The sequence below is a fragment of the Bactrocera latifrons genome, unplaced genomic scaffold (assembly GCF_001853355.1).
Source record: "Bactrocera latifrons isolate USDA-ARS-PBARC rearing strain unplaced genomic scaffold, ASM185335v1 scaffold_227, whole genome shotgun sequence".
Classification (NCBI taxonomy): domain Eukaryota; kingdom Metazoa; phylum Arthropoda; class Insecta; order Diptera; family Tephritidae; genus Bactrocera; species Bactrocera latifrons.
In genome coordinates, this window is record NW_017535819.1 from 47,242 (window position 1) to 72,507 (window position 25,266).

General features: G+C 40.3%; 1 protein-coding gene across 1 annotated transcript in view; it reads left to right on the forward strand.

Moving 5' to 3' along the window:
- Positions 1–25,266, forward strand: part of LOC108968709 (netrin receptor DCC) — a 43,018-nt gene that overhangs the window by 10,644 nt on the left and 7,108 nt on the right. Inside the window, exons 2-3 of the mRNA XM_018932892.1 lie at positions 21,777–22,952; positions 24,189–25,011. Coding sequence (XP_018788437.1) covers positions 21,777–22,952; positions 24,189–25,011 — 1,999 coding nt within the window. The remainder of the gene's footprint in view (positions 1–21,776; positions 22,953–24,188; positions 25,012–25,266) is intronic.

Below are 25,266 nucleotides of genomic sequence, written 5' to 3' on the forward strand. Positions count from 1 at the left end.
ACCACCACGAGTGTGATTTTGTCATTAGTAGTGCAGCTTTCGTCGATTGTAGGGTTATCCTCTTTGACAAATAAATTAAGGTACGTATTTTGGCAAAAGCTTTTATGAAAGTTTCTAATACATTTTTTGTGAAAGCTTTTGATATTGAGCTTTTATGAAAGCTTTTGATATTGAGCTTTTATGAAAGCTTTTCTTTTTACCTGTTTTTCATGGTGTCATTCTTCATAAGCGAGTTATTAATAACCCTTACAATTATTTGACTATGCCATGCAGTATAGATCACTTAACTGATGTAATCGATTTTGCCGGAAAATTTGTTCACATTCTCACTAACCTGACCTCGTGGCATCGATGTTTCTTCTATAAAGAAAAGTAAAAGAYTTCGGCATAAGCAAGAACAAATATGAAATATCAAAAATAAATATAACATTTGAGCCAATGACATCAATGTCAACATGGCAAGCAGAGTTCTTTACAAACTTCGCAGATAAGGTGCTGCCAATACGACGAGTGCCTACAATGACGACATGACAAATGGCGCGGAATAAACAAAGTGCAAAGCGTAAAGCGAATATCGGTAACGTGCGAGGCCGCGAACTTAGCAGTGATGCAGCAAATGCAGTTATGACAAAGCAATGCCAATATTCACTGTCATGGAGGCCAAAGAAATGCCGCTGAGACAGCGAGCGAAGGAATGCCTTGTGCATTTGTTTGTATGTACCAATTTCCTTAGCAAGCTGAAGAAGCGCTTTTCGGGACGGAAAGACAATGCAGACGAACTCGTTTGTCGGGAGGGGGTGGKGCACGCAAGGCGCATTCGTTGCATATTAATGAGGCAAGTGTGGAAGTGTGGCTGTTGGTGTGCCGCAWATTGGCAATATTGACGGAAATAAAAATTTTATTCAAACAGATACCACATGAGGATGCACATGTATGTATGTATGTATGGAAATGTCACAATCAAGAAAACTTCGAAAAGGCCAGCAGTAAGAAGCTGACAAATAGAATTAGACTGCGGCCYTTCCTCTTCAAGCGTGTAAATATTAAACTCACTGCACCTCAGCTCAAAAAAGTGGAGTACAGTACATGAAAGAAAGAAAGTCAATATGCAATTGGCAGAAAAAGATTAAGRCCCAAAGGTTGCAACTTGGGAATTTGCAATAGAAATACAATTTCGTATGCATGAACGAGCGGTTTGCGCCCGATTGCCGTTGCAACGGGAGGCACCGAACAGTTGCGGCGCCCAACGTCAACATTTGCTTAGACCGTTGCATTCAACTAACCTCAAAGCGGCAGGGCAGCGCACCGCACATTTAGTGCGGCATGCCACGCTTGGCCATTCGATGTGCTCCACTATCAAATGTACAACATCACATGCTCACGCCAAAGACCTATAGCCGCAAGGCATACGTAGTTCTTCACCTACTGCTGTGGCTGTGACTTTCAAGCGCGCTATCCAATCGCCGTTACGAAGCCGAGGAGAGGAGCTGAGCAAAGCGCAGTAACGGCGATATAGTGGAGCAAATTGCGGAGCGTGGCGTATTCGCGCTGCAAGGTAAAATAGAATTCGAATATTGTTTGATGGCGAATACGAGGGGCGCTATTTAGATTYTGCGGCTAACGAACAGGCAGTCGGTTTAACACGCAAAGGTGGCCATAGTCCTGTGTGCTGAATTCGACGCCTCACCAGAAAGGGTAATGAAGGTCAAAGCAAGGTCTGAACCTTTGGCAAAGAGAAGAAGAAACTTAGTGTCTTTGTAAATAGTATAGCACAAAACTGGTGATCTTGGAAAGCAAAGGCTTCTTTTTTCCTTTAGAAAAAATGTGGTTTTGATAATTAATAATGCGTAAAGAGGCAAAATTATCGAAACTTCTTTCCGAAAGACTATTTTGACAAAAAAAAAATGTATTGACTCGTTTGTAATATGTTTTTATCGTTGCCCCATAAAACTGTGAGCTGTTCCTCGTATGTTATTGAGTAAATATTACACGCATTTTCAGATAACCTAAAAGCAACGAGTAATGAAGGGAAAAATAACAATAAAGAAAAGCCATAAACTCCACTTCGAACGAAATTGCCTTCGCAACAAGAGACTATCTTAAGATAGTAGCAAACGGGCTTCTTAAGCATTGTTGTGGAGCAAAATAATTTTACAGCCGTTTTCAATATCAGCAATTGGCAACTGCAACTGCGGCCGTTGGTCGTCGCCGGTCCATTGCAGCGCTGGAAGATTATCTAAGCTTCAAGGATATTTGCAATTTGCATGCAAGAATGCCGATGTGGCGGGCGGCTTTGGTCCACTATGSATTCGCGCCGCAAGCGTAAGTTGGAGGCTGGTTGCTTGCTTGGTTCATTTGGAAAATTTGCTATTTGGAAAAGTCAAAGATGTCGCAAGGTAGCATACACGCACATTTACATACATAGACACTCAATAATGAGAACAATAATTGGTGGATTGTGAAAAAAAAGATAGTGAATTCAGTTGACCAACTGATCTTTTCTGATCCAGAGTATTGCTGCAAAGTTTAGCTGAATGTTCTAATGATCAATGTTCGTTAAATAATTTGGCAATTGTCTGGAAGAAGAGAACATACAAACTGTATTCTAAAATTTTTGATGATTGATTGATAAAAACGTCTAGCAATATTGAGCTTATATCAAAACTTCGAGTTTCGTGTTTATGGATTACGAACAAGAGAAGTCATTAAAATGTTTTATAAACTCGGAAATTCATTTGACACGTTGAATGAATACAGAGTTTGTCCGGAAAATAATACGAATGGTTTTCTTCCGCCCGACTGTACTCCGGAGCGTGCGCGCACCGACTGGATTCGGTAGAGGGCGTTCCTAGCTAACGAATGAGCGGCTGGTCAGTTGTCTCCGAGCACCTCGAGAGTCACGAAAAACATTTTCGCGCGACGTGTTTTTGTGAGTGGTACAAGCCGAAAATGTAACGTTCGTTAGAGTAGAGGTACGCGACTAAATTCTATGTGAAACTCGGTAAATCTGCGATAAAAACGTTTGATATGATCAAGCAGGCTTACCCAGATGGAGCTTTGGCAAGAAGTGGTGTGTTTCGGTGACACCAAACATAATGAGCACATCCAAAGTGAAAGCGATGCTCATTGTCTTCTTCGACATCATCGTCCACCATGAATTTGTTTCTCCTGGACCAACCGTCAATGCCACGTTTTACATGGAAGATCGTCCGAAGGATCAATCGGGTCCTACAAGACATCGCAGCCGATAGAAAGTTGCACCACGACAACGCCTCGGCTCAAACCACCTTTCTTATAAACAGCTACCTACCAAGGCCCGCATGCCGACGCTTCCGCAGCCGCACTACAGCCCAGATGTGGCCCTCGGCCTTTTTTGTTTCCTTACCTGAAAAGGCCGATGAAAAGCAAGCATTTCGAGACGATAGAGGGAATCCAAGCAGCATGCACCTCGGCTCTCAAGACTATTCCGGAAAATGCCTTCCTTGTCGCCTTCAATGCTTGGAAATTATTTGAATAAAATTTCTGGATCTGCTTAAAATTATAGTTTTCAAAATAAAAAGCAATTTTGAAACGTTATGTCGTAAGGGCGACTTATTTGGGAGTTCTATTTAAGTCATTGGCACCGAGTAGCGAAAAGCACTTTTCTTGGACTGCTAACTTTTGCAAGAGAATGCGTGATATTTGSAGAATTCCGGAGCCATTCGCGCCAACGAAGTCGAAGTGAACCAATTAGCACCTAGTTTCTGCCAAGATATTTATGTGCTAACAAACGAGTACATGCTGCCCCGTGCCATAAAGTTGTGTGGCTATGCATTTTTGCGCTTAAGTATTTTCTAACAAATTTTCTGTAATCCTTTTCTCGTGCGCTCACATGCTTCGCATGTCTTCGATACGAATAAAAACTGTTAATGCAACAATGTTGCCTCCGTCTCCGCCGTCGTCGCTGCCACTGCTGCCCCGATTGCAGTGCGAACGTGTCGCTTTTATCGCAAAATATGCAAATTCATTGGCAAATCATAAATATTCATGCACTTTTCTTTAATGCATAGCAATTTCCTGGCCATGCCTCAGCGGCCGGCAGCCGGCTGSTGGTGTTGCTGGCTCCTATTAGCAACGCTGCTGGCGTGGCCGCCAGTAGCAGGAGCATGTTCGTGCGCTGATTTTCGTGCTATATTGCTGTTGTTGTTGTTTTTGTTGTTAGTGCAAACTGCGAAATGCAAATCTGTTCAACGATGCTAACGAAAACAACAAGAAATAAGTGAAAATATTGAATGTTTTCAAAGTTGTTACTAAAYGGCAGCAACATCGCCAACAACAACATATAGCATATGCATATCACTTGCAGCCAGCATCAGCAACGAAAACAAAAACAAATCAGTGCTGATGAAAAGTTGAAAGCCAAACAAACACCCGATTCTTTCGGGCCAGCGCAATCGAACGAAGCAAACTGAAGTAAGCCGAACGCTGCTGCGCATTTTCCACTCAATTCGGTTTTTTTATGCTCGGTTTTGCCAAATTTTCCATTGAATGTTGGCATTTCGCGTAGTTCGATCATCATTTGCATTCGATCGCTTTGGAAAATCGACACTCGAGCGAGGGGCGGGGGCGGCGTATATATGCAAGCAACACGATATGAAATGTTTTCATGTGAAATTATTTATGCTCAAATTGCCACCGACGGACGGCAGTACATGTCCATACAAATGTATGTTTGCATGTAATGTTAATGCGATGCTGTTTATGAGCGTTTATAAATTGCATTTCCTCTAAACATTTTACACACTTTCTTTCGGATTGTGAAGGGAAATCGAATCGCTTTTGAATCGCTGTTGTGCTTAGCTTGTTGCAAATTTTTTGCTCTTCCAGTAGTATTTAAAGTCCATAAGATTGCATTGAATTAAAGCAAAATTTGCACATCACATTTGAGCACTTTTCTCTTGTTTTTGTTTTTGAAAAATCTCGCTTTCTACCAAGAGACACTCCTGACAATATAACTCTGAACTTGACATCAGATCTTGAACTTTGACTCATTGTAGCTATCAAGACGGTATCCTTAAATTAGTAAAGCAGCAGTGCTTCGTTGTTCAACTGATATTCACCATAACATCAAGTCTTCTTTATTTTCCAATTAAAACAGTCCTAATTACGGCAAATTACGCTTTGTACGAAGACATTCTCGAGACGCTTCGCATGTCATTTGCAAAGCACATTTTTCTCTTTAAGTGCTTCAAATTGTTCCTAATTGAACTAAGTCCGATTCCCATTGTTCAAGTTAACGGTTGTAGAAAGAAAAAGAATTTGAATGGCATTGCCAGTGTTATCTTTTACTAGAAGAAATTCAATTAGGTAAATTGATTTTCTCGGAAACTTAACTGCGATTTGTTCTTAAATAAAGAAAGCAAAAACAACTAATGACAAATGGAAATGCCGTTAACCCGCAAATCTCCGAAATAGTAAAAAAATAATATGTATTTTTATGTTACTCAACCATAGTTAATTCATATAATAGATAGACAAGAGAATTATTTACCCTTCCACTCAAACGACGTAAGACATTGCCAAATCCATTCATTTTTTTATTAGTTATTTATTAGCATGCAGGAAAAATTTCAAAAATTAGCAGCGTATAAAGTGGAGGATCCAAAAAATTGGGTCACGTTCCCAGGAGTACCTGAGTAATCGTTAGAATTGGTTTAAAAACGACAGTTTCGAGAAAAAATCGTTAAAGCTTTCAGTTTCGAGTGTAGCAATACATTAAGTATTCTTCTAGACATATTCTTGAACAGTTAAACATTGAAACAAAAAAAATCGGCTTACAGGGTCCGGAAAGTAATATTACTGARTCGATTTAAAAAAATTGATTGRATCAATCGYTACAATTCTTTAAAAACTTTCAAAATAKGCTCCTTCTGCGTCGATGCACCGATGTCAGCGCGATTTCCAAGCATTGGAGGCGTTACGGAAGGCAAGGAAACAAAAAAAGTCCGGGTGGGCCACATCTGGGCTGTAAGGCGGCTGCGGAAACGTTGGATGTCGGCCTTGGTTAGGTAGCTATTCACAAGAAAGGCGATGTGAGGCGGGGCGTTGTCGTGGACCCGATCGACCCTTCGTTCGAGTCTCTTGAGAACTTCCACGTTAAACTCGTCGCGCGAAAATTTTTGTCTTGACTCTCCAGGTGGTCGTAGATAGCCGCTCGTTCGTTAGCTAGAAACGCCCTCTACCGAATACAGCCGAGGCGCGCACGCTCCGGAGTACAGTCGCGACGAAAGACATTACTTTTCCGACAAAYCCTGTATTTTCATACAYRTCGCTACTATATACCAATTGCTAACATAACTGGAAAAACTTCGAAAACTTACCGCTTTATAGTATCCAAGAGAGTGTTCTTTTGTTTGTGCTTCTTGGTTAAAAGAGAKACTCATAGTCTCGAAAAGTTATCTTTTACTGCTCTGCTTGGTACTTTGTTTCACTGTACTCTGTTCTTTAGCAACGTTTAGCACACTTCTCTATTAAGTATGTATGCTCCCGCGTTATGTGTCTGGGTAAAGAACGCCATATTTGCCACAGACATCCTGTAAGCCAACCGCCCATTTAGTTTATCTGAAAACAAATTGTTGTAGCGTCAACTGATTTGGGTTTCAGGAMAAAAAAAAACACAAAAAAATAMACGCCCGAACGAAATCACGAAATGACACGCTGCCTTCTACCTGTTTAGCACATTTCTTTGTTGGAGTCCTGCGGGGCAACAGCTATTTCAGTGGTTTAACAAGGGTAGAGGAAGGGGAGGCATGATATTCTGTATAGATGATTGCGGGTTTGTCTCAGCGCAGTATGCAGCCTTTTTAATTTAATTTCAGTTTTTTTTTGTATATTCCTTGTCGGTCGTTGCTCGCCCAAAGCAGAAAGTGATTGAGTCTGTTGGTCATTATTTGGCACTTCCGCTTTGATGACCACTTTCCGTGTGGGCAAATGTAATTGCATCACATTCATTTGTGTAAATTTATATGCGCTTTTCTATGTGTTGWCTAAATTCACTTAATATTACTGTTATTTCTTGTTTACTCCCACTTGTCTACTGCGTTCATTAAGAAGTGAACGAATACACTTTGCTAGGCTCGAACTTCTTCCTCCATTCTGTTGTTTGTCTGTTTTTCTTCCGGTCGGCAAACTTTTACAGAACTTCGCCGCTCACACYATTTTGGCTCGGCKGTTTGTTTTGCTGAGTTCGAAGCKTTCGCTAAATGATGACTTTTCCAATTGAATTAAGCATTTGCATTCACACTTCGCTTTCACTGGGAATTTGTTTACCGCGCATCTCTCGCATCGGTCTCATTAATACTTATGCTATTCCAACGCCGTCAACTTGCTTCCTGCCCAATGCCAGCTAACTTGTTCAACTGTGGCCGTAACCAGATGCAGATGAACAGTTTGCAAGTGACAGTTGTAATTTTCAAGTTTATTTCAAAAATAATTTACGCAAATGTAAGCTAATTTTGGAGACRAGATTCAGTTCGAGACGAAGATGCAGACGAAAGTAAAAATACTTTTATTTAAATGTGAAAGTTTCTGTGAAGAAAGCTTTTAGTAATTTAGTGTGGAATTTAGTATTTTAGACAAGTTATGAAGTAGTTRATTTGTAAGTCACATTTGTCGCAACTTTCAAGAATCTTTAGTTTTTTGATAGACATATTCTAGCTTCTTCTCCTAAAGATTGCGGGATATTACAYTTTAAGTAAAAGAGCAATAGCTCTTTTAAATTTATTTAGCTCTTCAAGGTGGTGGACGTGGCAGATCGACAAGTGTTCAAAGCTGAGCTACTATAGTACATCTTGCTCTCAAGCGAATTAGAATAGTTTTACCCACACCCTTTTGTGCCTAGAATCATTAGCCTTGATCATTCAATTACCAAGGATTTCGGAGAAGTCTGTCTTCGAATATAAATTTGGTGAAGATAATTACTGATATTTCAATGCAAAAAGTCTTCGCTTTTGAATATTTTAAATAGTGGATTATAAAAAAAATCGCGGCTACGACCCCACTTTCACAGTGGTACATTATTTTTTATGTCCTGTACACACTATATTCCAGGGCTCCCAATACTCTAACTTAAGAGACATTGGGCAGCTGGGATGAAAAAAAAAATCATCAGGTCGTTTACCAAAACTACTGAGTTGATGGATAAGATTTAAATTGGGTACCTTCCAGGGGTACAATGGGCCTAACGCTAGCTTAAGTACGGCCGCATGCGGTCCCGCGCTTATACGCCTCCCAGCAGAGTACATTAAGTTCGTCACGGAGTTTCTAGCTTCCAGAAGAAAACAACRGAGACCTTATAAACAATATATACAAATGATCTGCCTGATTTAGCTCTGCCCGTTTGTCTATCCATATATACGCGAACTTGTTTCTCTGTGTTTGAGATATCGATCTGCAATTTTAGATACGTTCGTTTAATGGTTTTTCTTGTTTTATTTATTACGGAATAAAATTTTAGTTATTAATAACACTTACATATATTTATTTGTATATACATATCTTCTTCCTTTTATTGGCGTAGACACTGCTAACGCGGTTAATGCCAAGTTTATAAAAGCGCGCCATTCGTGTTTCCTTTTCGCTGCTTGGCGCCAATCGGAGATTCCAAAAGAAGCCAGGTCCTTCTCCACCTGGTTTTTCCAACGGAGAGAAGGTATTCCTTTCTGTGCTTTCCCCAGCGGTTACTGCCTCAAATACTCTCAGGGCTCGAGCGGTGTTCATCCAGTTGGACGGCATGACCTAGCCATCGCAGCCGCTGTCTCTTAAGTCGCTAAACTATGTCAATGTCGTCGTATATCTCATACAGCTCATTGTTCCATTGATTGCGATATTCGCCGTGGCCAACGCGCAAAGGAACATAAATCTTCCGCAGAACCTTTTTCTCAAAAACTCGTAACGTCGACTCATCAGATGTTGTCATATACTGTGAATATACATGCATGCTTATATAATATACTCAACCTTCATAACATAATTTTTCTTCATTGGCTATTCGGTCATGTTTGAATTTTACATTCTATTCCACCACTGTCGCTGAAAAACATAACAGTAACACATGTAACACCGTTAGTGTGTTTTTGCTTGCTTTTGTACAAATGTAGCCAGTTTTAATAAAATGCATTTGTCTATTGAGAACATCCGCTAGTCTGGAAAATGCCAAAACCGCCACAATGACAAAAAAAAGCACAATGTCATCGTTCAGACGAAACCGACAAAAAGTAGATAAAGTGGAAATGGCGAAAGCAATAAATGCAGCATTAGTTTCACCAGACRAAATATGTTTTATGTTTATTAAAATATTTGTTCAAAACAAAGCCAAAAGCAAAAGAAAACAAATATGCCAAAATCATTTTTAATACACATTTTTATGTTTACGAAACAGTGAGAATCCGACGARCAACTTTGTCCCTTCAGCTCTTCGACTGGTTTTAGTTGTGCAACATTCGTTTTGTTTTGCTGCATCAACGAGTTTTACATAATATTTACAGTTGTTGCAGTGGCATGCGACAGCAATATGCTCGTTGGTAGCAATCKTCATCTGTCAGCCGGTGTCTCGCTGTTTGTCTCCTAAAAATTACTGCTGTTTGGGTGAGTGACCCTCACACTTGCGTCGCTGGAGTTTCACTGCTTCCGCTTTCCCCTAAAAGCCGACGTTGGAGCAACAACGGAAGCTGCAGTGGTGTTTCCTGCCGTCACTTTGCAAGTGCCACAGCAGACACGCGGTGTTTGGTGACGGCAACATCCGCAACTCTATGGTACATGCCGAGTTGTTGCATTTTCATTCAATCCGCTGGAAKTTCTCATAATTTTATATTCATGTGTTAATCTGTTGAAGGTCCATTAAAGTGTTAAAAAAGAAAAATATATCTCTCTCGTTTTAAATATAAATAAAAAGAAGCTCATGAATGACGAGTGCTCCCCTGAATTAATGGAACAAACGAAGTTTGAAAATCACGACGCAGTTGTGTTATAAACACTGACAAATTGCATTGTTATATTTCCTAATCAGCAGTTGGCGTCTTGATATATGTTRACTTTGGAGGTTTGGAACGTTGAGACAAGAAGTCATCATATTCTATAGAATATTGCTTTTGAAGGTCAGTAATCTCAAAACCTTGTGCTAGACAATCCATTGAGATTTGTAGAAAAACTTGTGAGTCTCTATTTCCTAGTCTCTCTCAATATGACTAAATTCGCATGATTCTGACAGAACAAGCTTTCAGCAAAATCTGAGCCTATCAATGCCTAAGGATGTTAGAGTATTTTCGAAAAAAATTTATTTAAAAAAATCTTTGAAGACTGCAATTGAAATGAGATTTAAGCAAATAATAAATTTATGAATTTCCAGATTCAATTTTATAGGTTAGAACGAAATGTTTAACTGATTTTTTCATAAATTTATTTTTTCTTTTTTATTGTTAACAAATATTGTAGTTCCAGGTTCATGTTTGAGTTTCGAAAGTTGAGCATGTAAACTGCTGCCGCAACCGCAGTGCAACAGCATCATCAGCAAATAAACTCGGCAACTCGTGCGGCGCTTCAACTTACCACTCAACYGAACTCAACTCAACTCGCTTCTGTGTACTCACAGTTGACCGCAAACAGATTTGTGCAACTAATTGCATTCAATTCAATTCAATTAAGTGCCTAGTTAAAATAGTGTTTGTTGTATTTGTAGTTATTTGGTTGATTACAACATTTATGTTTGGTTTCGCTTTCGGTCGAAAGGATTTGCCGCCACCGCCGTCACATTTCCACCGGCAGTCGCTTGCGGCCAATCAGCGTACGCTGTTCCCTGCTGTGCCTGAGCCGAAATTACCTCGCCGTGCCACTCACCGCTGCCACTGCGATAATTACATCATCAAAGGCCTGCCGTTGAACTGGGCCTGGAGCCAGACTCTCTTGGTGTGCGGCTGTTTGTAAACTCTGATGACTGCTATCTTCTAACGGTGTGAGGATGTCATTCATTTTGATGAGCAGCACATTATTCGGCAATGTGGCAGGCGACATGACATATTGTGGCAGCACATACCTAAGCATTACAATTGCTGCATTTTGATATTTGTTGCTCCTGTAAATATGGAATATGAATATGAATTTTAAACATGCGCATAGGTAGACCTCCGGCCTTCAGCCTCACAACCCAGTCTGTCCGGCTATGAATGCTCTTGACAGTCGACAAGTTGCAATTTGCATTTTAATTTCGCCAAATATTTGTCATTATCACAAAACAATTTCCACTGACAGACAGTATTTGTTTGCTKTGTTGTTGCAACAATGGCTTAGTTAGGAATAAACTCTCACTGGAGTTGTTAATTAAATCCGATTAATTCGCTTAACTACAACAAAAATATGTTTTTATAACGATTAATTAAAATGTATCATAAATTGTGATTTGCTTGACGTTGCTTGGAAACAATTACCGTTAATTTAATTAATTCCAGAAGTGCACCAATGATAGTAACATGTTCTTTTTAATTAATAGTTTAGTCAGAAATATTTAGAACACSGACAGACAGAGAGCTGTATTTTCACGTAATTAAACCTTTATTATCGCTTCCMAAATGTGCTCCTGAGCCAAAACAAGCATGCCAAAGCTTGATTTAGTTTTYCATACATCTGTTGTAAGCCATGGCCGGAACAGTTCTTGAGCAGTTTCATCGTAACCAAGAATGATGCGTTTAATGAATGTCAGATTTTAAGCTACGTTGTCATGTCTTTTGCGACCTCTACTCGACGTCGTTTTTGGGAAAGATTCCRGTCATTAAGTCTAGCTTTCAATGACTCCACGACACTGAATGCTTTGTGTCTCTCAAATACTTGTGTTCGTGATAAGGTTGACTCCCCAAAACACTTATGTAAAATTTTCAATGATTCCATAGCCGTGATTCCAATGGAAACACAAAATTTCAGTTCCAAGTTCCTCGTTAAAATTTTTTTCCATAGAAAACATTKCCAGGCAAACCTGCATCGTAAACAAAAAGCTATCGAACGCGAAGCTAAATGGGACTRTCMATTTATAACTACAATTTATTTAAACAATCGTTACAATTCTTTAAAAACTTTCAAAATGKGCTCTTCTGCGTCGATGCAGCGSGATTTTCAAGGATTGAAGGCGGCACGAAGRCATTCTCCGGAATAGCCTTGAAAGCCGAGGTGYATACTTACCTTTCATCGGCCGGTGGGCGACCTCTGGGSTGTAGGGCGGCTGGGGTAGCGTTGAGATGTCAGCCTTGGTTAAGTAGCTGTGAGCCGGGGCGTTGTCGTGGTGCAACTTCCAATTGGCTGCGATGTCTTGTCGGGCYCGATTGACCYTTCGTTTSAGTCTTTTCAGGACTTCCACGTAAAACTTGGCGTTGACGGTTTGTCCAGAAGGAGCAAATTCATGGTGGACCATGCCTTTGATGTCAAAAAAGACAATGAGGAACGTTCCAAAAGTTGTTAAGGTTGATAACTGTGTTGGAATTAATTTTGTAAACTATTGGTATTTTTTATCTTTTAAAAGTTTAAAGTAAGTGTTTCCCGCAGTTTTCTCGTACAAAACTAGGTGCTCGCCATTTTGAAAAAAAAAAAACAATTTTTTTTTATCTTCTTTTTAATAAGTAAGACTGCGATTCTATTATTGGATTTTCTAACCTCCGGCTAATGACAGTGTGTCGTTGTTGCTTTTTATGTGCATATACTACTTTAGTTCGATGGAACTTGTGGAAGCGTACACCCCTTGCCGTCTGGAATAGAATACGCTTCATTACGCTAAAAGCAATCAGCCATGCATACAGAAATTATTTATTTCGAATTACTCACTTCTGCCTTTTACTATTTTAATTTTTTTTATTTATTTTTTTTTTTTGTCTGCAACGTTCATTGTAGCATGCCACAAATAATGTACGGACTATTTAGTCATTAGCTATAATTAATTTTTATGCGCCTGAAAACACCTTTTTAATATCTTCAATAGCCGCGAACTACACTTGTGTGGAATATGAAGGATTTAAATAATTTTCAGGCCTGAGTAATTGTCGCCGTCCAATGCAAAGTCGGTATGCCGTAAAAAGGAGACCTCATTGGGCACTTTGTAAGGGAAGAAGTCATATGGAGTGCCATGCATGAGTTCATCGCTAGCGATCTATTTATTTAATGCGCTCTCAGCTATCGGCTCACCCCGTTCAATTGAGACATATGCGAACCATCAATTAAATCAATTCATGCAATCAACAATCGCCTGGACGATGAACTCCCATTGTTGTTGTGTTTTCAGYTTTTTGTATATTCATAATGAAAACCTGGAAAGACACAAATGGCCTTTTTAATTACATTTTCTCCGGAAATTAAAAAAATTAATTAATCTCAAAAATTATGATTTGATTATTTTCAAATTGTGCATTTAAATAATTAAAATTTTTAAATCATTTTTGTATTGCTTTTTGGCAGAGTTGTGAGTGCTCCCCACCGAAAAGTCCATGAACTTTCCCCAATAATTTTCTAAAAACAAAAAAAATAATGATAGTTTCTTTATGTTTCCATTGAATGATTTTGCAAAAATGTCAACAAGAAAAGTGCTAATGAAAATGCTATTTTCTTAGCCTGTAAGACTCTTGAAAGCGTGAGCCGGCGGTATTTATAAGGCTGGACAGTTTTCGCAGTGCTTGGACTTAAATCTCAACTGGATTCGCGGGGTTTCCTCATTTCTTTTCTTTTTGTCTACCAATTAAGACGTTCCGGTGATGGTGGCTCAGCAGTTCAATATTTTGGTCAGTAATTGGCACTCAGGCATGAAGGATTTGTTTCTATGACTTCTTCTCACGAAGTTCACCGAACGCTTTGGCAGAACAAATCATTGCATTCCTATTTTCATGATGGAATATTCAAACGTCGTTTATACCATGTTCAGACCGACACTTAATCAAAAGATTTCCGCTGTTGAGCAGGTTATAAGTTTAACAGTTACAAAATACAAAAATGACAGTTCTTAATCTCGTCTCCGAGGTGATTTGAATCTAATCTGCGCGAACTCTCTGTGCGACTCTGATTTAACAGCATCTACTTTACTTGTCAGCATTGGAAATCTATTAATCTGAATTAAAAGCAATGAAACTGAATTCAACTGAAAATCGACTTCYCAAATAAAAAAATGCATACATTATTTCCATCATATGGAAAATATTTAGAAGAAGACGGGTTTTATAACAAAATACTATATAAATGTTTTCTTTTAATAAATATTGAGCGATGTGAGTTCTGAATTATTGAATGGCAAAAACATCTGTTTAATCATCTGTCCAACGGCAGTGCGAACGGGTGATTAGTGAAGAGATTAAATGTAATATAATCACTCAAAATTTTGGGTGGGAACGTAGTATTAGATGTAGTCATCTAAATCTTTAATGATTAGTGGAATAAACTGAATGCCATTATGCTGAAATTAAAAGGTTTAAAAAATCATTAAATTGTCCTTTTCTTCTCCTCCCTATTAATTTTGTGTAATCAAAGAGCTTGAATACAAGTGTAAGCCCACTTATTTTTATTGCTTATATAGTTGATGGGTTGTTGGTTTTTATAAGTAATTACTGCGGTCACTTTGCAGTTCTGATTGCCCCACACAATCTGGGCGCTGCATTCACAGGCGATTGCAGTTGGTAATTAATCAAGCTCATCATTAACCAACTTTCCACAGCAACAACAACAACAAGCTGCACCAACGTGATGAAACATATTGGCAACATTACTCGGCTCCCATTTGCCTGGGGGCAATGGAATGAAGGGCGACGTGAACTCAACGCCACATATTCCAATTCGATTTCAGCACACACTCACACACAGACAGAAACATACATATGTATGTGCATGAATACATAGGTCGGTGCAGGAGTCAGCTTGGGCAAGGCTTATTGATGACAAATTGTTAAATCAACAATTAAAATAATTTCATCCATCCGCACAGGAGCATTACACGGCAGCGCTCGGTCGGTCGGGCGGACAGGTAGCATGTTGGAAAATCATTTCGTTGGYTTCGATTACAATCAAAAGATGCCATGATGATTTCGTATACCCGCGTACACACACATACACACATGCCTGCATGGCTCTGTGATAGTTTTGTGACCTGTCGTCAACCGATCCGATCGATTGGTTTGTAGCAAATGTGACGCTGATTGGTTTCTGTTGCCGKTGGATTGATGTCACTGCATTGTTGGTGCATGCTGCAGCCGGATTTGTATGGACTTGGAGGAGACATGCCGTGAAAAGGGTCGCTTGACAATGCTGCAGGAATTTTAATCTGGGCGAGCACATGAGTCAACTGTCACTCATCATTAGTGSCCGTCTTTCTATTATTGCCTTAGTTACATGAGCAGTGTTCCTTGCTTCTCAATTCTCAAATAACGGTGAGCATTTGCTTYAGTCAMTTMGATTGCGTRTTTGTACAAATCTCTAGGGCTTCAGGAAGCTGAAAATTAAAATTAAAAGTACTTTWTCTTAAAAATTACGCAATTATTTTTATATAATAGCTGCTTTCTCATATCATTTAATCTCTCTTCCTCTCATAATCCTTATGAAATGCATGCAAGTGAAACTATGTGCAACCTACAATTAATTAAAACATACTTCAGCAGCTTTGAGCTTACGCCACCCCTCACTTAGTCCACTCGGATCCTTCAACTTTGTGGGTTTTGTTTACTGTCTTTTGGGTTTTCATTCTCCACAACAAAATGCTGGCGGCGAGGAAGGATTTGTAGCACAAACAGGAAACCGCAAATTAGACTTGAAAAATCGTGTTTAGAAAAGAATGTTGAAAGAAGCTTAAGTGGAAAGCTCACAAGCATTCACTTGCGGCAAGCTGCACGCCGAAAAGCTGACACCAACAAACAATGAAATGCAGCAAAGCTCGGCACATGTGGCTCGCTATACACACATGCACGAAGAAAGAGAGAGCGGGGGAGGGGCAGTGAGATGCAGAGAGCCGCATGCATGCGGTGATAGCAATTTTWTTGTTTTGGCTCGCCGCTGCTTACGACTACTTTGTGGCAAGTGAAAATAAATACAAAAAAATAATGGAAAAACATTTAATTAAGTGCAAACCGCAACAACAAACAACAACATAGCCACCTTCTGATAGCAATGGAGTGGCAACTTGGCAACTGACAACTGGCGTTTTCATGACTTAATATTTTGTACTCTAGCGTARAAGGGCAGGGTCAAAGGTCAACTTGGCGTCGCATATGTCCAACTAACTCCAATATTTTAAGACATTTACTATTGCTGCTTTCGAATCTCTTTCTGACGGTARACATTTTTGCATGTTAATTTATTACATCTTCTCCTTCTTTGCTGGAGTAGACACCGAGTTAACAACAGCGAGCCAATCGTTTCGTTTTTCGCAACTTGGCGCCAATTCGAAATACCAAGTCCAGCCAGGTCCTTCTCCACCTGATCTCTCCAACGGAGTGGAGGCCTTCCTCTTTGCTTCCCCCGCGGGTATTGCGTTGGATACTTTCAGAGCCGGAGTGTTTTCATTCATTCGGATGACATGGCCTAACCAGCGTAGAGTTCATTGTTCCACCGAAATCGATATTCAGATGTTGTCATCGTTCATGCCTCTGTACCATAAAGCAAGACGGGAATAATTAGTGGCTTATAGAGTTTGGTCTTTGTTCGTTGAGAGAGAACTTTACTTCTCAAGGATGGAGTCATGTGTAGAAGTTCACGCAAGTGAGGAAAGTTCTCTGAGCTCATTCACTTGGGAGTGGCCAGAACAATTTTTTACATACGGTCTTAAACCAAGCATACTTTAGGTAGCCAAAAAACATCCGTTTTAGGGCGAGCTAAAGTGAGAATTCGAAACATCCCCTTCCCTGGGTTGTGCGATGGGTTTGGATGGGTTAGATCCCATGGTGGCTCAGACAATTCGGTGTCAAATAGAGATTTTGAAGTGGCAACTGAGCCTGTCTTTTTTGACAGTTCTTGACAGCAAATGGTCAGTCTRATATGTAGCATGAGTATAACAAGCAAGTTTAACTGAAATATTACTAAGATCTATTTTTCTCCAATGATTTTCGAAACAAAATAACCATCCGCGAGAAAAAGAGAGAGGAGAGAGAGCTTGGCAAGGTAGTTGTTGGTAGTGTTAACAGTTAATACATCTACAAAACAGTTTTCTGTGCGCACAAGATAACATAATTGTTATTATAGCTACCAGTTTTGTTTCCTTTGGATTATAATTTGGTACACCAGTTCTTTGTATGTCGCTGCTCATTCATGAATGTAGACAAAAATAAAGTCGATGATATTATTTAACACCGTTAAGCATGATTAAAGAGAAGTCAGAGCGTTTTTTAATGTGGCAACCGTCTAAGTTCACGAACTTTGAGTTATTTGGTTAATCCATTACAGCGAAAAGTTAGTCGATGCGCCTTTCAAGCTTGCAAATTGGCATTAACAATTGCTTTTCACTTGTCGTTTTATTTTACTACTTTTAGTTTTTTTTTTTTTTAATTAAAATTCCCATTTGAAGTACTGCTTTTGAAATTAACTCAACATAACGAAAATCATTACCGAAGTTTGCTTAAGCGATTAAGCAATGGACAAGTGGCATTACAACAACTCATTCGAGAGGCTTGTTGGTGCAATGACCGCAGAAGTCAAAGTTAAAATGTCGATTGCTAAAAGTTGCACGATKGGCCGCTGAGCATGCTTAAAAATTGGAAGTTCCTCAATAGAGCGCTGAGGACCATAATTTCGAAACTTCCAATACATTTTTAATCCGAGTGGTTCAAAGTTTTTTTTTTATATTTATGTGTACGTACTTGCATCGTGTGTGTGTGTAGTGTGTGTGGCATCAATAAAAGTTGCATGTTGCATGCACTCGGCGAGCCGTTTAATTTGCAATGACGCTTGTGTTAGCAAAATCGCAACGGATTTACAGCTAATATGCTAGGCATAAGATGCTGGGTGGCAACGCTCGCAATTAGTTCCTTAATTTCTTGCTTYAAACCTGCCAATGGGCCGCTAGCACGTTCATAGACGAACGTTCGCCAGCGTCGTGTTCTCGAATTAGTTATGCAGCACCAGCATTGGCAGCATCACACAGATTGGCAACAGCCCAACAGCCCTTTTTGCACGCGTCCACTGCGGCGTACGTTCGTTTAATCGAAATCTGCAGCTAAGTAAATCCCATTTAAGGTCTAGTATTATGCATGCAACTGCAGCTGCAAAGGCGAACCAAAGCACAGCAAGCCGCAACCGAGTGTGTGTGTGTATGTGTGAAAATCAACAACGGTAGCTGTGCTTCGGCGTRTGGACTGGAGGGAGGAGGCAGCAGGCGCTGCAAATATTGATACAAGACTCATTAAACGCCCACTTATCAGTGATGGAGGTCCACGCCGTGCCACACCACACCACGCCAACTGCAGGCACTCGAACTGTTGCTGCAGCATTTGTGTGTGTGTACGTGAGTGTGCACAGAACCAACATCGAAAGCGCTTGCAGTTGCATGTTGCTCCAGCGTTCGACGGCGTTCGAGTGTTGCCACATGTGATATCTAAGCATCGCCGGTGACTGCCTGTGTGTGTGTGTGCAGCATTGCCTAGATTGCCAATAGATACTCATAGTTGTGTGTTTGTTTGTTGTTTGCTGGTGTCAGTTGATCTCTGCCGGGCAGCGCATGCAATCACTTGTGTTGGCCTCACCACACAAGTGTGCTTACGCCGTATGTGTGCCTGTTTGTGTTCGTTTGCTGTTGTCCAGCAGCGGTGTCCAGTGGCAACGGCAACGGCATGACTAATCTAAATTATGCTTCATTTGTGTGATTAAGTTTGGCCAGGCCGGGTCTTAAGGCGTCGTAAAGGATTTGCTGAAATTAGGAGAATAAATGTTTAGACTGTTGCATATGCAATGAGCTTAAAGTTGATCGCATCGGCTGCATACGCTTGCGTTATTTAAAATATTGAAGGCTTTCAGAGTGCATCGCTGTTGTCTTTGAACGTGGTCTCAAGTAGCACTTTGATGAATTTGCATAAGTGAAATAGAAAAACCGAAGGCATGAAGAAATATTTTTCGAATGGAAATAAATACATCCATACAAAATAAGAATGCRTCTACAATTTAATTAGATTATATATAAAATGTATTCTAAAAAATTACTTCTGATAAGGATGCGCTTCATAAACATTGGATCTCTTGTAAGCTTTGTAAACTCTGACACTTCCGAGTAAATCTACGAAAATCTTGCCTATTTAAAGTATATACTAGGATCATATATGATCCGGATTGGTCCATTTAATACTTGTAAATCATTTCAAAARATTTCCATTAAAATTCTGGGTATAAGCGTGTCAATGCTAGACTCGTGCCAAAAGACCTGAATCTTTTGCAAAAATGAAGTCGAAGATGCTTGACAATGTAGCTGAAGTCTACATTCATCTGCTATTGATTAGTTACAGGTTACAAGACGGTGCTTTATGAACTTGACATCCAAACTTTTTAAAATCGATTAAAGGCCCTCCAAAAATGAACCAAACCGAAAATCCAAAATTCGCCAAAAGCACTGAAAGCTATCCCAGCGGGGGGTTATAACAAGGATATAGAAAATTTGATTAAGCTTTGGCATCTCGTATTGGCTCAGGAGCCTATGTTAAAGGCAATAATAAAGATTTGTTTTAAAATATGTGAAATATATATTTTGAATGTTTTATTTACTATTCGAGCCGTAAATATCGTACTTTATTAAACAATTATTCTTGACTCTTTGAAGTTCACATGGCACAATTATTTAATTAATCGTCAMTATTTGCCTTCAAAGTAATCCCAACCAGATGTAATACACTTATGCCAACGAYCTTTCCAGACCTCGAAACAAAGAATTTTTTGGCAGCATGTCCAGAGACTTTTTTACGGTACTTTTTTTGAAAAAAGAAATCTGCTTTACCGGGCCGTGTCAAGAAAGCATGGCTTTCATGCCCAAAAGATTCACCAAAATCATTCGAACGGACTCGCGAGGGATGTCGAGCTCTATTATCATCACTCTAGCACTTTCCTGACATCCTTCACTTTTCTAATATTTTCATCAGTTAAAAAGGCCGAAGGTCGTCCAGCACGAGGCATGAAGGTTCGGTGCCATTCGTAGACTTGTATTTTTAATAAAACTAAATCACTGTTTGAAACATCATTTACCCGTGGAATTTAATTCCAATTTGCGGCACTTTTGTGTCACAATGTATTTTAAATAATTATTTTTAAAAACTTTTATCCACCTCCATTACTTTAACCAAGCATATGGTTCAGTTCAAAACGGTAGATACTTCGTCATTTGATTTGATTTTCACCAAAATCATTTACACTTGAAAGCTTGGCAACCCCAATTTTTCCAGAGCACAATCAAAACCCCTCAATGCCCCTGCCATCATATCATTAATTAAGTCGAAAATCCCCTTTTACCGTTAAGTTGCAAGCCAGGGCTTAATCATCGGGATCAACAGTTTTAAATTAACGGCTTTAATGAAAAGTGGCCATTGGTGGTAGCGGTATGAATAACCGTTACCCGCCTTTGTCCGCAGCTTATTCAAACAATCTGCTTAACATTATCATTGTTGACGCTGAGCATTTTCGCGAGTATGAGATCCTCATACCTTCTTCATACTCATTCTTGCAACGCAAGTGCGGCTAATTTAAATGTAAAGTGTTGCGTTGCACTCCCAGCTGAGTACGGACCAAACGAGAAGTGTAAGGTCGCTTTGAAGGGGTTGCAAAGTTCAGCAATATGTAATTTACAAATGTATATGTACGTGTGTGTGTTATACCCAATAGGAATATCTGCATATCTCAACGCACACTCAGCGTATCTGCGTTATGGTATTTTGAGTAAAATTTTAGACCCCCCGAAAATCGCACTTACATCAGTTTCAAAAGTTAGGGTTTCGAAACTACCGCCTGAATGAAGCTCTTTAGCTTTTTTTAAAGGTAAAGCAGCTGGACTTTCCCTGGTGGGGCGGCAATATTGTAAAGTAGAAAAACAAGTGAGATCTGGGAGCCCTTTATAGGAATCGCTCGAAAAATATGTCAACTGCAATCATCCTTCGGGCGCTGAAATAAAGCAAGCCTACACTAACAAAGGCCAACAATGTGTTAAGGACTTGCAAATATCAGCGAGAGCTGCAGCTCCGGCAGGCATATGCATCAGCTGCACTCATGCTTGTGTTGCACCAATTGTTTCATCATGTTTACATGGTTGGCAGTTCGCCTCGCCCCGTAAGCAATATGCAGCCTAAGAGCCGCTAACGCCACCTCGCAATCAAGCGAATTGCACTCTCCAGCCCACTCTCCACGGTGGGCTTAAAACAGGATTACTTGAATGCAAAAATTGGGGTCAGGGTTTCTTTTGTGTGCAAAACATCTGAACAATTCTCTGTGGCATATGCGTCTACATAACGGTACGTACATATGTATGTACATATGTACCCAGGTGGCCGAACAAGGGTGGTCCACCCTATCGCCGGCGCATCGAGTGGTATAATGAAGCCGCAGGCAGCCATTACGTTCGTTTCTTCGCCAGTTCCTCCCACATGTCCGCTTATGTGAGTGAATGTAGTCATTAATAAATCATGATTGTGCTGCTACTGCTGGCATATGTGTAAATGATTCTTGCGTTTTCTTTGTGTTTCCTTTACTTTTCTGCACAATTCATTCACTGTTAGATATTGTCAATGAATATGCATTTTATTTCCTTTGTGTTTCTCTTCTTTTTTCAGCGCTCACCTTCAAAATTGAACCTCAGGACGTGGTCGTGCCGGAAGGACTTTCGGTGCTGCTTCAATGCGGTGGCGTGGCGCAAAACGGCAAGTCCGTCAAAATACAACCGATTATACGTTGGCGGGGGCCCGATGGGCAGGACTTGGGCATCGTCGGAGACACATTCCGCAATCAGCTGAGTAACGGTTCATTGTATATAAGCTCTGTGGAGGAGAATCGCGGTTTGACCGGCTCCTATCAGTGTCTGCTCAGCGCTGAAGGCATTGGTACAATTGTTAGTCGTGCGGCAGTCGTGTCCATAGCACGTTTGCCCGATCTAAATCAAGACTTTATCGAAACATATTTACTACCTGGCCAAACGGCGTATTTTCGATGCATGGTGGGCCAAGTTCAGCCGGGTATTAAGCACATAGTACAATGGCTTAAGGATGACATGCCGCTTGTGCTGGACAAATTGCGCATGGTGGTGCTGCCGAATGGCGCCCTAGAAGTAGATGAGGTCGGCATTGGTGATCGCGGCGCTTACCAGTGTAATGTAACCTCCGGTAGCATATCTCGTTTAAGCAGCAAAACCAGCTTGAATATCAAAAAGGCCACTGATCCAGGCAGTGAAAGTTTGGTTGCGCCCTCTTTTCTTGTGGGACCTTCGCCGAAAACCGTGAAAGAGGGTGACAGTGTCACTTTGGATTGCGTGGCGAATGGTGTTCCCAAACCGCAAATTAAGTGGTTGCGCGATGGCGCGGAACTCGATCTTAGCGATCTGGACTCGCCGTTCTCCATCATCGGCACGGGCTCACTACAAATTTCTTCTGCCGAAGACATCGACTCCGGGAACTATCAGTGTCGTGCCAGTAATACAGTGGACTCACTTGACGCGCAAGCCACCGTGCAAGTTTTGGTGCCGCCCAAGTTCATCAAGAGCCCAAAAGACAAGACAGCTCACGAAAAAGAGGAGTTAGAGCTGGAGTGCGCGATACGCGGTAAACCTAAGCCGCTGATTCAGTGGTTGAAGAACGGTGATGTGATCACGCCCAACACGTACATGCAACTAGTAGGTGGCCACAATCTACGCATTTTCGGCCTGCTGCAATCCGATGCCGGCATGTTCCAATGTGTTGGCACCAATCCGGCTGGCAGTGTTCAAGCGGCGGCACGCTTGCGCGTCGCTCAAACGGGTGAGTAGAAAAGTAGTTTTATGYCTTTACAGTTAATATGCTACTTGTRTATATGAACTAACAGTACTTCTCCGTTATGTACAAACTAATGTAAARTTTCGAAGCGCTTTTAGAGAACAAAATTATGCTTTTTGTGTTAAAAGAGTAAAAGCTCTGTGAATTGGACGTATACGCAACTGGCTTAAATAACAATAACATTACTAAACTAGCAAGACTACTAATTATCCCTGTAAGCGACAACCTTCCAAAGTTAAAAACTATCATTTAATAAATTTGTTTTATTAGTTTCTACTATTTTATGMGTTTTGGCCAAAAACATTTATCCAAAGCTTGAAATTTACGTGCATTCTACAAGTGTTTCTATAATGGATTCAGTGGATTTAAAATAGACGCGACACCAATTGGATAAACGTAGCCAAGTCCTTCTCCACCTGGTCCTTCCAACGGAGTGGAGGTCTTCCTCTTCCTCTGCTTCCCCCGGCGGGTACAGCGTCGAATACTTTGTTGTGGGTGTTAATACTGATTCCAAGATAAACGAAATTATCTACAACTTCGAAGTTATGATTGTTGTGACAATGATATGAATATCATCAGAATACATTAGCAGCTGTACACTCTTATCAAAGATTGTGTTTTTTCTCATTAGTATAAAAGTATTGCAAGTATTGAGGAATATAGGAGTCCGACTTTTATATTAGGCCTCTTTATATTTTTCTAATAACCTGAAAACCGATTACATTATTATGATTATCCGCATACAGCAAACCGAATATTATTATTCGAATAATGCCCTATCCGGTTAGCCCATTACTTGAATACCAAAAGCTCTTATTTATATTATTTCCACAAGTTAGAACTAGAACTATCATAATTTAAATTTTACAACCCTCCGCTCATAGCAAACGAATTCAATTTGAATTTTATTACATTATTTGCTTTGCTTATTACTTTCGCAAAATTGTGAGAAATGAATATGCTTTAAATGTGTTCTTTATTGGTCGGTAAATTCGCACTGCTTATTAATAAGTTTTATATTTTGTTTTATTTTATAAATGTGTAAATTGAAAAATATTCATAAAAATTTCTTTTCAACTTTTTTTAAATTAATTTCTTTTTCGATTTTCTTTTTATTTCACTTTTTTTCTTTTCACCACTTCGTATTATGACACGCATTTGCATTTCCAACACGTCTTGTGCACATTCCCGCCATCATCCATCCTGACCTGAACCCCAAAGGCAAATCCAAAAAATACCACACTTCCGCTTCCCAAACACCCAAATCTCCATTACTGCCGTCAGCTTCACCTATGCGCCGACGCAAGGGGGGTGGTTCTAAGGCGATTAATCCTTTTGACACTTTCGGCGATGCCATTGACAATTCAATGGGATCGACACGTAGTCTCTCCAAAAGCGCGCTGGATAGTTTACTCTCACAGAGAGGCAGAAAACTGCCACGACCTGAGAGACCGCAAAATGATAATGGCTATGGTGAATTTGCCTCACTGAAAGACCTCGAACAGTTGGACATGGAAGATACGGACAGTTCAGTGGAGCTGCCCACAAGTACACACGAGTTCAACGTAGGCGTTAACGGTGATGACGGCAACAACGATGACGAAGACAATGAGGACGAAGACGAATATGACGATTTAAATGACAATCAAGAATTCATTGATGCCTACAATCACGGTGACGATCCCAATAAAGTACTGAACTCTTGGAAGAATAAAAATAAGAAACAATTATCCTCAGCCACATCCAATTCACAAGCGGCGTCATCAAGTTCCTCCTACTTATCCTCAGATTTAGATGGACTCGAAGGCAGCATTGGCATAACTGGCGTTGGCAGTGTAGACGGCGGTGTAGACATTCCACAATCCGGTGGCGGAGTTACGCATATCCACGGTGCTGTCTTGAGCCGTTTACCGGGACCGCCGCACGACGTGGTTGCGCAAATAGTGAAACCACGTTTCGTAACACTCAGTTGGATGGAGCCGAAGAAGAACCCGGTCGAAGTTGTGTCTTATACAGTATTTTATAAAATGAGCAACAGCGAACGGTAAGTGAAAGAGAGTCATTTGTAGCATGCCCTTCATTAGACTATTAGCCATTCACTTCAACACTTGTGTTAATTGAGCTGATGAAGGTCCTATACTAGATTAGGGCAGTATGAGTCCGCCTGTTTTCTCACAAAACAGTTTTTGCTCAAGATTTACTGTCCTCAAATATTATTGCTTGTAATATTGTAATATAGAAAAAGGAGAGGTACAATACATTCATTTCCGCCATTTATAGTATTTACGTGTAGAATCTA